Source organism: Rhincodon typus, chromosome 1 (genome assembly GCF_021869965.1).
Source record: "Rhincodon typus isolate 14 chromosome 1, sRhiTyp1.1, whole genome shotgun sequence".
Lineage (NCBI taxonomy): Eukaryota > Metazoa > Chordata > Chondrichthyes > Orectolobiformes > Rhincodontidae > Rhincodon > Rhincodon typus.
This window is the reverse complement of record NC_063332.1, coordinates 36,402,730-36,417,582: the sequence shown is the minus strand read 5'-3', so window position 1 is coordinate 36,417,582 and position 14,853 is coordinate 36,402,730. Positions and strand designations below refer to the sequence as shown.

The following is a 14,853-nucleotide window of genomic DNA, read 5'->3' as shown; positions in this document are numbered from 1 at the left end:
TTTCACATTAGCATTAACTTGCTGTAAAAATTGATGTCTTGTCGACATGTGTGACAGCATTGTCATACTATTGGCATCCACACTGAATAGTGATTATATGTTAACATACTAGAAGAAGTTGGCCATGTACATTAAACATTTTTGGCTTCATACTGGGCAGTTTGCATGAATGTGAAGGGAAATCAAATTGCATTGATACATAGCATGCCATTTAACTGCCTAAAAATGCCTGTACATTATGATTTTTATGTTGGAATTGTGCTAATGATGTAAGAACAATGATTTAGAATCAGAAATCTGTAGTTACTCATCAATGCGATACTATCAGTTGCTACCTACGTTTGTAAAAAATAAGTAATTTGTAGCACTAACCGGGAGAGGTCCAAGGTCATTTGGATCCAAAGATGTCTTTGTTCTTAAGTGAACTGGATATTTCAGCCTTGGATCCTCCTGAAAAGGATAACTCTGAGAATTATCACATTACTGGCCTCAAAGAAGAAAATTAGTAAAGTAATGAATAAATCTGGAATAAATTCATATCTAACAATTATGAATCTATTGGCTCATCAGAAAACCCATCTGGTTCATGAATGAACTTCTGGGGTGGAAGTCTGCCATACTTAATCATGCTGGCCTATGTGTGACTCCAGACTTTGAGGCATGTGGCTTGACTCTCTATTGTCTTCTGAAATGACTGAGCAAGGTGCTCAGTTGTTTCAAACTGCAACTATGAAAGGACTTTGGGTGTACCTGAAGTCATCTGCAGAAAGTAGGAGTTCTTGATGGCAGGTCACTATTACCTTAATTTGTCAAACACAATTTGCTTTTAGATCGTCCATTCTGATTGCTTGTAATAAACCTCGCCAAATCTGAATACATACTAATTTTATCATTATTCATGAATTGTATGAGTTTCCCAAGAGCTGATATTGGACTAACTGGTCAGCAAGTATGCAATTTCCCTTACTCTACTTCTTTGAGCAGAGATGTATACATGCTGTTCTTTAAAAAGACATTCTCGCCTACATTCTTTGAAAGACTTTTATTCTTAATTGCTTTCATATTCATGGAATTATTTAGGTGAGTTGTTTACAGTAGTTTGCATAATAGATAAGAGGATATAACATTGTTTGTACAACTGGTCTGTGTCTATAAAGATGGGTCATCTGCATCACAATGTAATGCAACTCTATTTCTTCATTTTCCTGTCTTCATATTCTCTTTTTTGGTTTACTTTTCTGTCTTTTAAGATGACGCAGGAGAGTGGTGATACTATGCAACACTTTTTCACTGTATTTTGTAACAAGATACACATGACAATAAATACATCAAATCAAATCAAGTCCTGGGGCCTAAGAAAAAAGGAGATGGACATTTGTTCAGCCTGCATCACTCCAGATATGTAAGATTTAGGAGGAGTAGGCAATTTGACCCTGAAGCCTGTTCTGCCATTCAACACAATCATGGCTGCTCTCATCTCAGCTTCAACTCCACTTGCCTGCCTGCTCTCCATAACTTTTCAATCCATTAACAATTAAAATTCTGTCCAATTCCTCCTTAGATTTACATAATATCCCAGCATCCACTGTACTCTGAAGTAGTAACTTATACAGACTCACAACCAATTCAGAGAGGTAATTTCTCCTCACCTTTGTTCTAAATCTGGCATCCCTTATCTTAAAACTGTGACCTTGCATTATAGATTGCCCCAAATAAAAGGAAACATCCTCTCTCTGTCTACTTTGTCAACTCCCTATGTAAGGTACTGATCTCTCCATTCTTTTAAACTCTAGAGAATATGGGCTTACACTACTCAATATCTCTTCATATGACAAACTCATCTCTGGAATCTATCTAGTGAATCTCCTCTGAACCCCCTCCTCAATTAAAAGGACCAAAACTTTCCACAATACTCCAGGTGCGGTCTCACTAATGTTCTATACAAATTTAGCAACACTTTCCTACTTTTTAAGTCTATTCCTTTAGCAATAAATGCCAAAATTCCATCGCCTTCCTGTTTATCTGTTGTATCTACATATTAGGTTTCTGCGATTCATGCACAAGGACATTGAGATCCCTCTCCACTGAAGCAGTCTGAAGTTTCTCTCCATTTAGATTTTAAGTTGCCTTTCTACTCTTCCAATCAAAATGGATTATCTCATATTTATCCATATTAATCTAAATCTGCAAAATTTTGGCTCATTTACCATATCTACCCATATCCACTTGTAAATTTCTTATTTCTTTATTCAACTTATCATCCCACCTATTTGAGTATCATCTGCAAATGTGACTACAATACCTTCTATGCCTGCATTCAAATCAATAATATTGATTGTAGATAGTTGGGGCTCGAGGACCAAACCCTGTGGCACCCCACAAGTGACACCTTGCCAACCAGAAAAATATCAATTTATCCTGACTCTCTACTTTCTTTTTGTTAGCAAAACATCTAACCAAGCTAATAAATCATCCTAACCCCAAAGGATGTTACCTTGTACATTAAGATTTTGTGTGACACCTTATCAAATGCCTTCTGGGAAATGCAGATATACCACAGCTACAGAATCCCAATTGTTCACTTTGCTTGTTGCATCTTTGAAGAACTCTAGCAAGTTAGGGAAACATAATTTATACTTCATAAAACCATGTTGGCTCTGATGGATTGTTTTGTCTTTCCAAATGTTCTGTTAGTATTTCCTTAATAATGGATTTTAACAATTTCCCAATGCCAGATGTTAAACTAACTGGTCTATAATTTCCTACTTTCTGCCGTCTTCCCTTTTTGAATTAAGGTATTAATAGATCCCAATCCACTGGAATATTATAACCAATGCATCCACTTTCTCCGTTGGTTTTGTGTTTCCACCATTTGCATTCCCCACTGTTAACTTCCCATTCTCACTCCTAGGTATCAACATTCACTTTAGCTACTCTCTTCCCTTTTATATACTTGAAGAATATTTTGGAATTTGTTTTTATATTTTGCGCTGGATTTCTTTCATAGCTTTTTGCAGTGCTTCATTGAAGCTCAAGGTCAAGGAACAGCATCACAAGTTCTGATTCAGCATTTCAAAGACTTTCAGACTCAAATCGGAGTTTAATCATTTCAGACTGCAATCTTGTGCCCACTTTATTTTCTTTACTTTTGCTGGTTTTAGTTTATTACTCATAATTTTCTCCTTCCTAGGACTTGGGATGGTAGCTGTTCATCATTCACATCTCCTTTTGACAAATCTTTTGCATCTTTAATTGTCCTATTACCAAGCCTCTTGTACTGTGAAGCTTTTCGTGTCTTAATTCTCCTGCTTTCAACCCTATCATCCGATCTTCCCTTTCCCCTGCCATCCTCATCATTTTTATTTGTTTAAAATTAACACATCTGTAACTTTAGCAATCAACTTGAAATGTTAACTGAGTTTCTCTTTGCAGACGTTGCCAGATTTGCTGAGTATTTTGAGTTTTTCTGTATTTATTTTAGCAGTTACATATATTTGGCATGTTTTTAAAAAAAAGTATTCAAGAGGAAATAACACTTAATATTCAATGATAATTTAATCAAGCTTTATTAAGTTAAGGTAGCAATCAAGGTTGGCACGACAGTGCAGAAAATCTATCCTTCAGAACAATCTTTGTAGCCCAGTACTATTCATGCAAACTCTACTTAAGAATATTTTAAACCTTCAGCCAGAATTAGCTTCTACTAAAGATAATTGTCTTGTTTTTCTCTGCAACAACCAGGATCCATTCCAAGATTAAACTGAGCAAGCCATCTCAATGTTAAGAGACCTTTGCTGATTACCACTCAATACTAAAGTCTCTAAAATTGAAGAACTCAATTATTTTGATGTGCTAACTCCAAGAGATTGGTCATCAGATCAGATGCTTATTTCATCACATAGCTCATGTAATAGAACCAAACAATGTCTGCATGCCTCGCCTCTATACTGAAAATAAGTTTGTTTGCTACTGATTCACTAATTCAAAACAGGAATAGCACTTTTGGGTAGAGCTTAGGACATACCCATGTTGTTGTTCTGCTATTGTGATCGATGAAGAATGGTCGGCCATTTGGAGCTATGCGCATTTCCCAGCCAGGAGGTAGGAAACTATGCACAGTCTTATGCTGTGACTTTGGTGAGTTATAAGGCGAAAGCTGTGGAGACTGAGGAGTAGATAAAGTGTCTTTTACAGCTCTGTGCAGAGGGGGATCTTTAGCACCCTGAAAAAATATAAATAGTCATGTATCAAAACTACTTATATGGACTTGGGTTTGGTCAACTTCATTTAACTAGTTTCCTGTATCTTTGTTGATGTCTTTTATTACTGCAACCTGCATGGCATCTGAGAAAATATGCTCGCTTCAGATAAACCATTCAACAGCCACTTTTATCATAGTTTCAGCATAATTAACATGATAAAACCTAAGATTTATATACCCTGCATTGGTCCAGTCAATTAACTTGGGTACGTGAATATAGTAATAAATATTGCAAAGTCATATGGCAAAGTCTTTAACTAAATATTTTCAACCAAAATAATTACAATATTTCAAATCAATGGAGAAAATAGGAAACTATGATGAAAGTCTTTAAATTGAAAGGATGACCAACCTTTCGTCTGGTGTTTTCATTCTTTGCATACAGTTTACTCTGAAACTGGCTTAACAATAGACTAAGTATCACCATGTTGAAAAGTACTGAGGAAATAATCACAGCTAAAATTTCACACTTTGCAATCTTATAAAGCAGAAAATGCTGTGTAGAGACCACCTCTGAGCCAGTATTAATCGTCCACTTTTGGTGAGACGATTCTCCACCAACCAGCCGCATTGGGAAGTCGGTCAGGCTGGGAGCTTTTTGCAGACCTTTCCCAGTGATTGAATATTGGTGACTGTGGGATGATGGCCTTAAGAAGGCATTAACTGCACACTAAGCATCCTCACCTTCAAATCTACTAACTGGAGTGCGTACAATCCAGATCCTAGTTAAGCAACATCTTAATTTTTAGAATTCCTGTTCTGGTTTTCAGGTCTATTCATGTTCTCACCTCCGCCCATTTCACTGACCTCACACATCCCAAAAAGCTTCCAAGAAATTGGACCTTGTTCAATTCTGACTTATGGTGCATCCCCTATTTTATCTGCTATACCATTAGCAGCCAAGCCTGCAGATGTTAAGGTTAGAAATTCAAAATCTAGTCACCTTCCTGAACTTCTACTATATGTATGTTGAAGCTACTGCTGCGTGCTTTAAGGAGGCAGTTCTAGGATTCAAGAGTGCAGTGAATGATAATGGAACGTCAGCATATTTAGAAGTTGGAACAGTGTTTGACTCAGAAGGGAATTTTCAGATGGTGGAGTTCCCAAAGCCTGCTTCCTTTGCCCTTCTCTGCAGTAGAATTAAATATTTCAAAGGTGCTAAGAAGCCTTGGCAAATTGCTGCAGGTAAAGGGTAAACCTATTCCACCTACATATTTCATTATAAAATTATTGCATTTCACAATTGCATAATCAAGTTTTAATACATTCTAGTAAATTACTGAGAAAATTTTAAGTGCTGCATTATGCAGGAAGCATTGTGCCATTGAAAGCAGATATAATTTATCCGTCTCTAGTTTAAGTAAGTGCACTCACAAGACTTCTTACATACCACTCAGCTGCACTGACCTGCTTTGAACATAGTCATAAAAAGATGAATTTTCAGTTTATACATAAGTAGATATCAAGGTAAAACAACAATTGTCGGAACCATCTGAAAACCTGCTTTGTTAAAGATGACCTGAAATCCAAGGTCTAAATTACAAATCCACATATTATTACACAGCTTTTATTTGAGCATTAGCATGGTAGAGTGGTCACAGTTGTAGTAAACATTGGTCGACTACTTCAATGAATGTATAAATAGTATTCCAAATGAAATGTGCATAACAATTAATTTTGTAAAAAAAAAAATCAGAAAAGCTTTCATTATGAGAGTACATGCAGAGCTGTTTTACAAAGAAAAGAAGGTAATCATCATTACAGCTAAAGAATGTTAAGTGGATTAGCTGGGATATGCAGCTGGATGAAAAGGCGCACTGGCTGAAGAAAACAGGCAGGGGCAGAAGAAAGGAAAAAATGGAATGTTAGGGTGATTGAGAGTCTTGTACGGAATCAAAGACACTCAACTCTCACCTCCAGTGGAGTTGATAAGGTTACTGTGGGTGAGCTGAGACTGCGAGGCCGCCTTATCTGAGGCTCGCTTAAAAGGCTGTTGCTGGTAGTTGGACCTGGTGCGCCATCATCTGCATGCTGGTAGTATGAAGAAGAATAAATTAGTAGTTGGCTCAGGATGACGAGCTGTGTTGTTCAGGTTATAGCAGAATAAATTCTATTGAATGGTTTACAAATTAAAGCTTTAAAATACTAAACAATTCTGATTTATACCACACAAAGTATTTACAGGAGCAAAGTATTTCACCTGAATAAATTTCTGGGCTCATATGCTGTGGCTGGAAAAAGCCAAGTGTTTGGATTTTACTTGTTTCACACCATATTGATTCCAAGTTTCCAGTGTTAAATTTATTGCCTTTTCTTCTTTTAAGAAAAATAATAGGAGATTGACATTGTTGGGAAGGCTGGCCTTTGTTAGTGCTGCAATTATTGTGATAAAGATGCTTCGACAATGTTATAGACAGGAAATTTGAAGGATTTCAACTCAAACAAATAATATTGTATGTACTTCAGTCAAAATTCTTGGAAGGTCAAATTTGATTCCTTAATTGAATATTGAGGATAATTTTATCATATTAGAATTAGGGAAGAAAATTACATTGTTAATGAAACAGTTACTGCACTTTCATTATGAATTCCAAGAAAAACAACATAGGCAAGGCAGAAAACCAAATTGCTCTTGCAAGTGTCACGTTTAACGTTTACACACAATCCTGTTGTATAAATTTGGGACATGTTTTCCTCTGCAAGTTTCATGGAACTTTTCAAAAGAGAAAATTATTACTTTACTTGCAGTTGCCAGGCCCAACAATTGGAAAAATTAGGCACGAGGTGAATTCAGCTACAAAATGATCACCTGAAAGTTGCATTCTGGCTGGCTTTTCAGGTTGATCATAGTTTTGATCTGTATTTCTCATGTATCTATTTGCCAACGAGATCTGTTACACCTTGATGTGTATCGGTTACCTATAATGCTACATGCACAATACAACTTATGGTTCATACCAACAAAGATTAGAAACATTCCAAGTATACAAGATTGACTGTTTGGAACAGTTAGTATGTTATTATCTTAATAATATCTTAACACCTTATACTAATCAAGTTTTAATTTTTTCCCTGGAATATATAATTATACCCATGGCTTAAAATTAATGGCAGGGGAGGTGATGGCCTAATCGCATTATTACTGGACTGTTAATCCAGAGGCCCAGGTTTGAATCATGCCATGGCAGATGGTGGAATTTGAAAACAATAAACATCTGGAATTAAGAGTCTAATGATGACCATGTATCCATTGTCGATTGTCAGGTAAACCCACCTGGTTCACTAATGTCCTTTAGGGAAGGAAGCTTACCTGGTCTGGCCTACGTGACTCCAGAGCCACAGCAAGGCGGTTGATTCTTAACTGCTCTCCGTGATGGGCAATAAATGCTGGCCTAGTCAGTGACACCCTCATCCCATGAATGAATAAAAAATACACAATACTCTGCACGGTCGACGTGCTCGCAGTTAACAACATTTGTATTACTATGCATATCGAACAATTATTTTAACACTGCCTTTGGCATCACTTGCAGTATCCTAAATTAGAAAATCGGCTTCCACAGAAGTAGCACAAGTCCGACTGAAACAGCAAAGCAGCTCTGGAAAAAATAAATCAAAGTATGCTGTTATCTCAATGTTGTCTTGCTCTTCACAGTTGTAGGACAGTCTTCGTACCTGCACAATTGGACGAGTCCAAGTAGTGGTTCTGTTGTTATGGTTTACATAATAGGTGCGTCCCTTTGTGTCTTTCCGCTCTTCCCATCCTGGTGGCAAGCCAGGTGTTGAGAGCATGTAGGCTGTTGGTGACTGCTTGTGCAAGACGATTACATTTATTAGCATCCAGACAGTATATAAGTTTACATGCTTAATCATTAGAGGTGAAACAAACAATGAATAGATAGCAGTTTACATTACCCAAAACCACAAATTAAAGAACTTCTTCATGAATCTTATAATCAGAGTTTTCTTTTTCTACCTGAAATATAGATATACTTGTGGCTCAAGTTAGTGGCTTTATAGACAACATTCTGCTTAAAGTCAACAATATTCAGATTATTAAGCATATTGAACAGCTCTTTTAACATTGTCTTAGGAATCACTTGCTGAATTCTAAATTACATCAATACTATTGATATCAATGATGATTTGAAAGAACAGTCTACCAAACCCTTTAGCTGCTTCATGATATTATAATATTTGAACTCTTCAGTACAGCTATTTAAACTCAATTCTCTTTCTCCTCTTTTCTCGTAGTAATATACAAAAGTGTTCATATTCCTAAATGCAACAAATTTGATATTTTTCCAATTGATATCTCTTTCCAATTATAACTTCCTAACAGGAAATGAATGGGTATTTGAAATTTGAAATAAAATAATTGAAAGGATCTTGCCAAAGTAGAAGGAGATGAGACTAAATGGATAGCTCTCTCAGAAAGCCTGTGCAGGTAAGATTATCCAAAAGGCTTTATTCTGCGTTGCACAATTATACTTGTCTCAAACTGCTGAGCACAATCAGCTTTCAAATATTGTTTTGCATTTCAAACTTTTGTGTTTTTCTTGATATAATCTGAAGTTAAGTTTAAATTTACCTGAGGCTGCATCTGATTCATCAGAACAATATTGACAATCACTGTATTTCTATTGTGACTGAAGACTATCATAGATTTTGAACGGATTTTTGGATATTCCTCAGTTGATTTAAAAGCTAGTAAAATGCACTACAGTATAATCTGTGGTTTTGACATGGGCAAATTACTTTTGCACAATTGTGCTGTCTCTCAAGTTCATGATTCTGAACAGATCTACCAAAAAAAGAGAACAATTTATCACAGTTGCCACGACTAAAAGGAAAAACGGATTATTTATATTCCACAGCCAATTAATTCCTATTTTGAGTGCAGTCACTGTTGTCACATAGGCAAACACAGTAGCCCATTAGTTGAGTCCCAAAAGCAGCAAATGAAATGAATGATTAGTTAATCTATTTTGATGGTGTGGCTGTTTTTGAATACTGCCATGGGATCTTACACATCCATCTCTACAGACAGGTGGAGCAAGAGTATAATCATAAAAACATGCACTACATTAAAAGACAAATAACCAATGTGTCTTTGGCTGCTCCTTAAAAGAGCTAACAAATTTCAACTCCTTTCCTACTTTTTCCCTTTCAAGATGTATATCTAATTCCCTTTGAAAGTTATTATTAAATTTGCCTCCATCACCTTTTCAGGCAGTGCATTCCAAATCACAACAACTCGACATAAAAATATTTTTATTCCCTTCTGGAATTTTTGCTAATTATCTTAATTCTGTATCATCTGGTTACCGAGCTTCCTATCAATAGAAATATTGTCTATCAATTATCAATATCCCATTCCACTTTGAGTAGTACTATGAAATCTCGACTTAACATAGTTTAGAAATGTAAGTACTGCGAGCATCACAGTCAACCTGATTTTGTATCTTAATTAAAATAAAAACATTTTAGGAGCATCAAGACCTCACTACACAGGAATCACCAAAAGGTGTGGGCTAAAAGTTGAAATTAAAAAAAGTCGAACTAATGCTTGGGTGCTACTAAACTTTGCCTTTCTGGAAGTGCATCATTTCTATGGCAAAAGGCAGTAAGGAGTGAGGAGTACCACAGCCTTGATCACCTAGGGAAGAATGAGTGAGAACGGTACACAGCACAACAGGTTGTGATTTTAACAGTGAAGAAAACTGGTAGACAACAGAATGAACAAAGTTCAGAGGACGAAGAGCTGTTCCCTGCAAGAAAGGGAACATGGTTCTGAGAATAAAGTTTTTTCTTGTCCTGTTCAAGGTTGTAAACAAAGTGTTAGAAAAACTTGCAGCACTGCTCTGCAGATGCAGCTGAAGGGTAGAAAGTAATGAATTTTCAAAAAGCAAGAAATACTTGAAATTTCAGTGACATCAAAGAGTAGTACTACACATACTCTATTTTTCTTATTCATGATTAGGCTGGAAATTTAAATCTCATACCATTGCTGCTGGAGAAGTTGCATTTAAAACACCTCATTTAAATTACCTTTGAATAATATTATTGAAATAGAAAATATAGCTGCAAAGGGGGACTGAGAGATGTCACCATATTTAGCAGCCCACACAAATACAGTTCTTCACAAACAAGGCTCTACATATCTTAACCTCAAAATTATTTAATTTTATAAATTAAAAAACAACACAAATAAACTGTGTTTTAATTGCAACATTCATATAGCAGTCTTTAAGAGAAAATGAAAAAATATGTTCAACTTATGAATGCAGGGCATAATTCTCACAAAAAGCTTGGTTTATTAGTGTCAAGGTAATGCTTAATTATAGATTGATAGGCTGGCCACAATGCACGAGATCACTTGGTCTGCAGTGCCAATGTTGCAGTCCCACTTCCTGCCCATTTCCTATCTTGTAAATTTCTCTTGGGTACTTATCCGATTCCATTTAAAAGTCTCAAACATATCTGTCTCCACCAAAGTTGTAATGCATCCCAGATCCTAACCACTTCCTGAGTTAAAATAAATGCTTTTCCCCACTGTGCCATTATTTGTTTTGCCAATCACCTTGAATCCATGTCCTCTGACTTTTGATCCTTCTGCCAATGGAAACAGTTACTCTCCAATTGGCTCAGTCCAGATCCACGATGATTTACATCAACTCTATTAAACACTCTTCAACTTATTCTTCTCATCTGTGAATAATAGCCTGAACCTTGCAAACCTATCCACATGCCTGAGGTCCCTCATACCTGGAACCATTTTTACGAATCTTTCCTGCACCTTCACAATTACCTTCATAACTGTCCCAAAGGCAGTGACTAGAAATGGATATACCTCAGTTGAGTTAAACCACTGTTTTATAAAGATTTACTATAACTTGCCTGAGTTTGTACTCCCATTTGTAATGGTGAGAGTTCTTCACGAAACATACTCCCAAGCCTCTCTGCTCCTGCGTGCATTTCAGAATTGCACCCTTTATTTGATATTGCCTTTCCTCCTTCTTCCTACCAAGAAATGCTGCTACACGCCATAAAAAGGCATTACTCGACCTTCCATTTCTGTGATGTTGATTGAGGATAGATATTTACGAGGACATCAGAATTAGTTCCCCTTCCTTACTGAGAAATTGTGTCATGGGACCTTTTGCATCCACCCAATATGGCAGTCAGGATTTTTGCTTAAAGCTTCACCCAAATGATGATACCTCCAACAATTTATCAATCCCTCACTTCTGCAACATAGTTGTTAGCCTTGGTTTTTGAACTCAAAATCCTCGAGTGAAGTTAAACTTGCAAACTTTAGATTCATAATTGAGACAGCTACCACCTAACTACAGTAGACATCAAAATAAACAAGTAAATAAGCCTACTGCTGAAAAAAGAAAAATTTTGAGAAAATGTTTTTGTCTTGCACTTATCAGGACATTTGCAGGAATAGCAAACTAAAGGAGAATAACATTTTATACTAAATGATAAAACAGCGGTGATTGGTTCAAAAGTGGACTCTGACTGATAAAGTGGTTGCCATGGAGAATACACCAGTTACGTGATGATTCATATTTAGCTGCCAAGCTTTAATTAAATTTAAACCAGGCAGGTTGACCAAGCTTTCCGAAAGTGCAGTTGAAACACAAGTGAATAACACCACAAATAAAAGCCGTAAGAATCTTGAGATTTAGAAAACTAGCGTAGAGCAGTCAAATAATAATACAAAATACTAACTGAACTACAACTTAGATCACTGAAACAATTTCATGGGTCTGATTAGCAAATTGAAATGCAAGTCATAGAGAACAACAGAGTTTTATTACATTGATTCCATAAATACAAAACTTTTGTTATGCAAAAAGTCTTGTGATGCTGACATCACTTTTACTTGATTAGAGAAAGGATATAATATATTTATAAAATTAGGAAAATCCTTGATGGTGATGAGGAAAGGACCATCTGGCTCTGATTGGGGAGTAATTATGATTATGAATTGAAATTTATTTTGCAGGAAGTATATGGGGGTTGAGAGCAGGTCTTTGCACAGAGGTCACTGGGGGATAGAATACACTTCAATAGGAGTTGACTGAGATCGAAACTATTGTTAAGGGTGAACTGGATAACTATTTGATGCAGAAAGAGGATGTCGCATTACAGGGTTAAAGCTAAGTGATGGGCATTTTAATAAACTTGCTCTAGCAAAAACCCAGCACAGACAGGATGCCTCAAATAGTGACTTCCTCAAAGAGTGTTAAAAATATCTGCAGCTCATAATCATTCTCAGTGAATAAAAACTCAGCCGATTAGTCTTCCTCATCCTCTGTGATCTCCAATAGTTGGGATCATGACAAACACGGCATTTAGAAAAAAGGGTAGGCAAAGATCTAGCCATACTAATCTGAAAACTGCCTGGAAAAATGGGTGCAGTAGGAGGAGCTCTTGGGGTGCCATGGCGATGTCTCTACCTCCCTATGAGAAAGTCAGAAATCCCGTGACACCAGGTTATAGTCCAAAAGGTTTATTTGAAGACACAAGCTTCAGTCCTTCTTCAGGTGTTAGTGAGAGAGGTAGTATCAGACACAGAATTTATAAGTAAAAGATCAAAAGGTTCACACCATACATTAGGATGTACTAAACAAACCTAAGATGCTGTTAAATCTTTAATCAGTGAGACAGTTTTAATTCATTAATATGTATATGTATATGTAAATCCCCGAATTCCTTTCAAGTCATGGTCCTGAGAGAACTAAAGGTTTTATCAATGTAAAGAAGAAGTGACATTTTAGGCCAGACAATGCATGTTAGGTGTGAGATCTTGTTTAGAATCTGTGTGTTTTAGTTAGGAGTCAGACTGGTTTTATTTCTAAAGCAGGAATTTATAAAATGCCATATTGACTGACTGTCTATAAATTGTGTGCTGAAGCTCCAAAAGTTTGTGTTTTCAAATAAACCTGTTGGACTAAAACCTGGTGTCATGTGATTTCGGACCTTGTCCACACCAGGCCAATACCGGCACCTCCACACCATCTCTACGAGAAGGATCCAGGCTCAAATCTCACCTGCTCTAGAGGTATGTAATAGCACCTCTGAGCAAGTTGTTCAGAAAACATCTATATATGTTGCCAACAAACAGATTAAAAATGAGATCCGAGTACTGATCTCCTGGAATATATTTCCATCCTTAAAATATTTTCTTCAAATCAAAATGGCAACTTACAAATGGTCTTCACTAAACTCGGATTATTAATAATGGGGGACATTGAAGCAAATAACAAAACCACTTTCCTGTAAATATCACACTTCAAATATCCATTGAGAACATCTGACTGTCCATAATTGTACTCTACACAAATTTAAGTGTGAAAATTCATGAAAATAAAATTAATAAAATTAATTTAGACCAATGGATGTTTACAATGGTCAACTATATTTATAAAAGTAATGGGAACAATCAAGGCAGCTTTTGAAGATATACAACATAAGTAGTCAGGCTGGTAAAGGTGCTAGCTCTTCATCAATTACAATTCTACGTGAGATGGACTTAAAAATTCTCACGTGCAAAACAGAGAAACTATTCTGAACACATGATCATCTGTAGCTATCAAAAGGTCGGAGATTCCAAATTTATTTTCAGATTCTTGACCCATATCTGCCCCCTTATTTCTATCTATCCAATGTTGCCAAAGCCTATCAGATATCTGATGGGCTCAATACGTGCTTTTACAAATTGGTAGTGTTCAAAGAAACTGTGCTGGGATCACACATAATACCACTCTCCACTAAATAAAGCTGCATTGGTGCCTCTCATAACTTACTAATTAAACACCAGCTTTCCTTTCCTACTCACACCCTAAATAACTTAATACATATAATCTCAAAGTCTTAAGACCCTTATCGTGCTTCCTTAAACTTAAGCAATACCATATAATGATCAAATCCTTTTATTTTCAATGCTTATTTTCACCAAAATTTAATCCAATTAGCAAGCCCTTGCAGGACAGGTTTGACAACAACTGTATTGGCTTGGAGAGGCCAGAGAGTTGCGCAGTTTCAAAGTACCAATTCATTGTGTTCAGACTACGTTAGTTCCGCTCAGTCAGTATTCTGCTTTTAAAGATTCTTGAGAAAATCTAGCTGATGACAAGTGAAAATGGTGGAAAGGCTGAATACGAAAAACAGAAAGAATGATCATAATTCTTCGCAACTAAGTGATTTGAGAAAGTGGTCATCAGTGAAATCCTTCAGAAATTATTGCTTAACAAATAAATGTGTGTTAAAAAATGCAATTTTTGGTACTGAATAAATTACCGTCAGTTCATTTGGTTGTTCACTGCCAGTAACAGTTGAAGAACGAGGTCGTCGCATTTGGGCGGTCTGCTGATAAATCATAATTTTTTTTATACTTTATCAAATAAAACTTCTGAAGCATAATAAATAGGATGAATTCGGGCTAAGAATTAAGCATTGATTTTTGAGTAGTAAACATTTAAAAATATTAAAAGTAATAGAAATGACCTCAAAGAAAAAGTCTGACAGAAGGAACTTGAACACAATATCTGCACTTAGGTTGTCGTCTCAGTGAACCA

At 36.2% G+C, this 14,853-nt stretch overlaps 1 protein-coding gene across 9 annotated transcripts in view; it reads right to left on the bottom strand.

The window, feature by feature from the left end:
* The window catches only part of LOC109931223 (NEDD4 like E3 ubiquitin protein ligase), a 210,293-nt gene that overhangs the window by 51,492 nt on the left and 143,948 nt on the right, over positions 1-14,853 (bottom strand). For 3 of the 9 annotated variants that reach the window (XM_048595938.1, XM_048595901.1, XM_048595916.1), the window contains exons 9-13: positions 14,576-14,644; positions 7,937-8,071; positions 6,176-6,292; positions 4,025-4,222; positions 373-450 (exon numbers count right to left, since the gene is read on the bottom strand). In XM_048595938.1, the coding sequence (XP_048451895.1) occupies positions 373-450; positions 4,025-4,222; positions 6,176-6,292; positions 7,937-8,071; positions 14,576-14,644 (597 nt within the window). The remainder of the gene's footprint in view (positions 1-372; positions 451-4,024; positions 4,223-6,175; positions 6,293-7,936; positions 8,072-14,575; positions 14,645-14,853) is intronic. The other 6 variants (XM_020530552.2, XM_048595904.1, XM_020530553.2 and 3 more) reach the window with 6 other exon arrangements.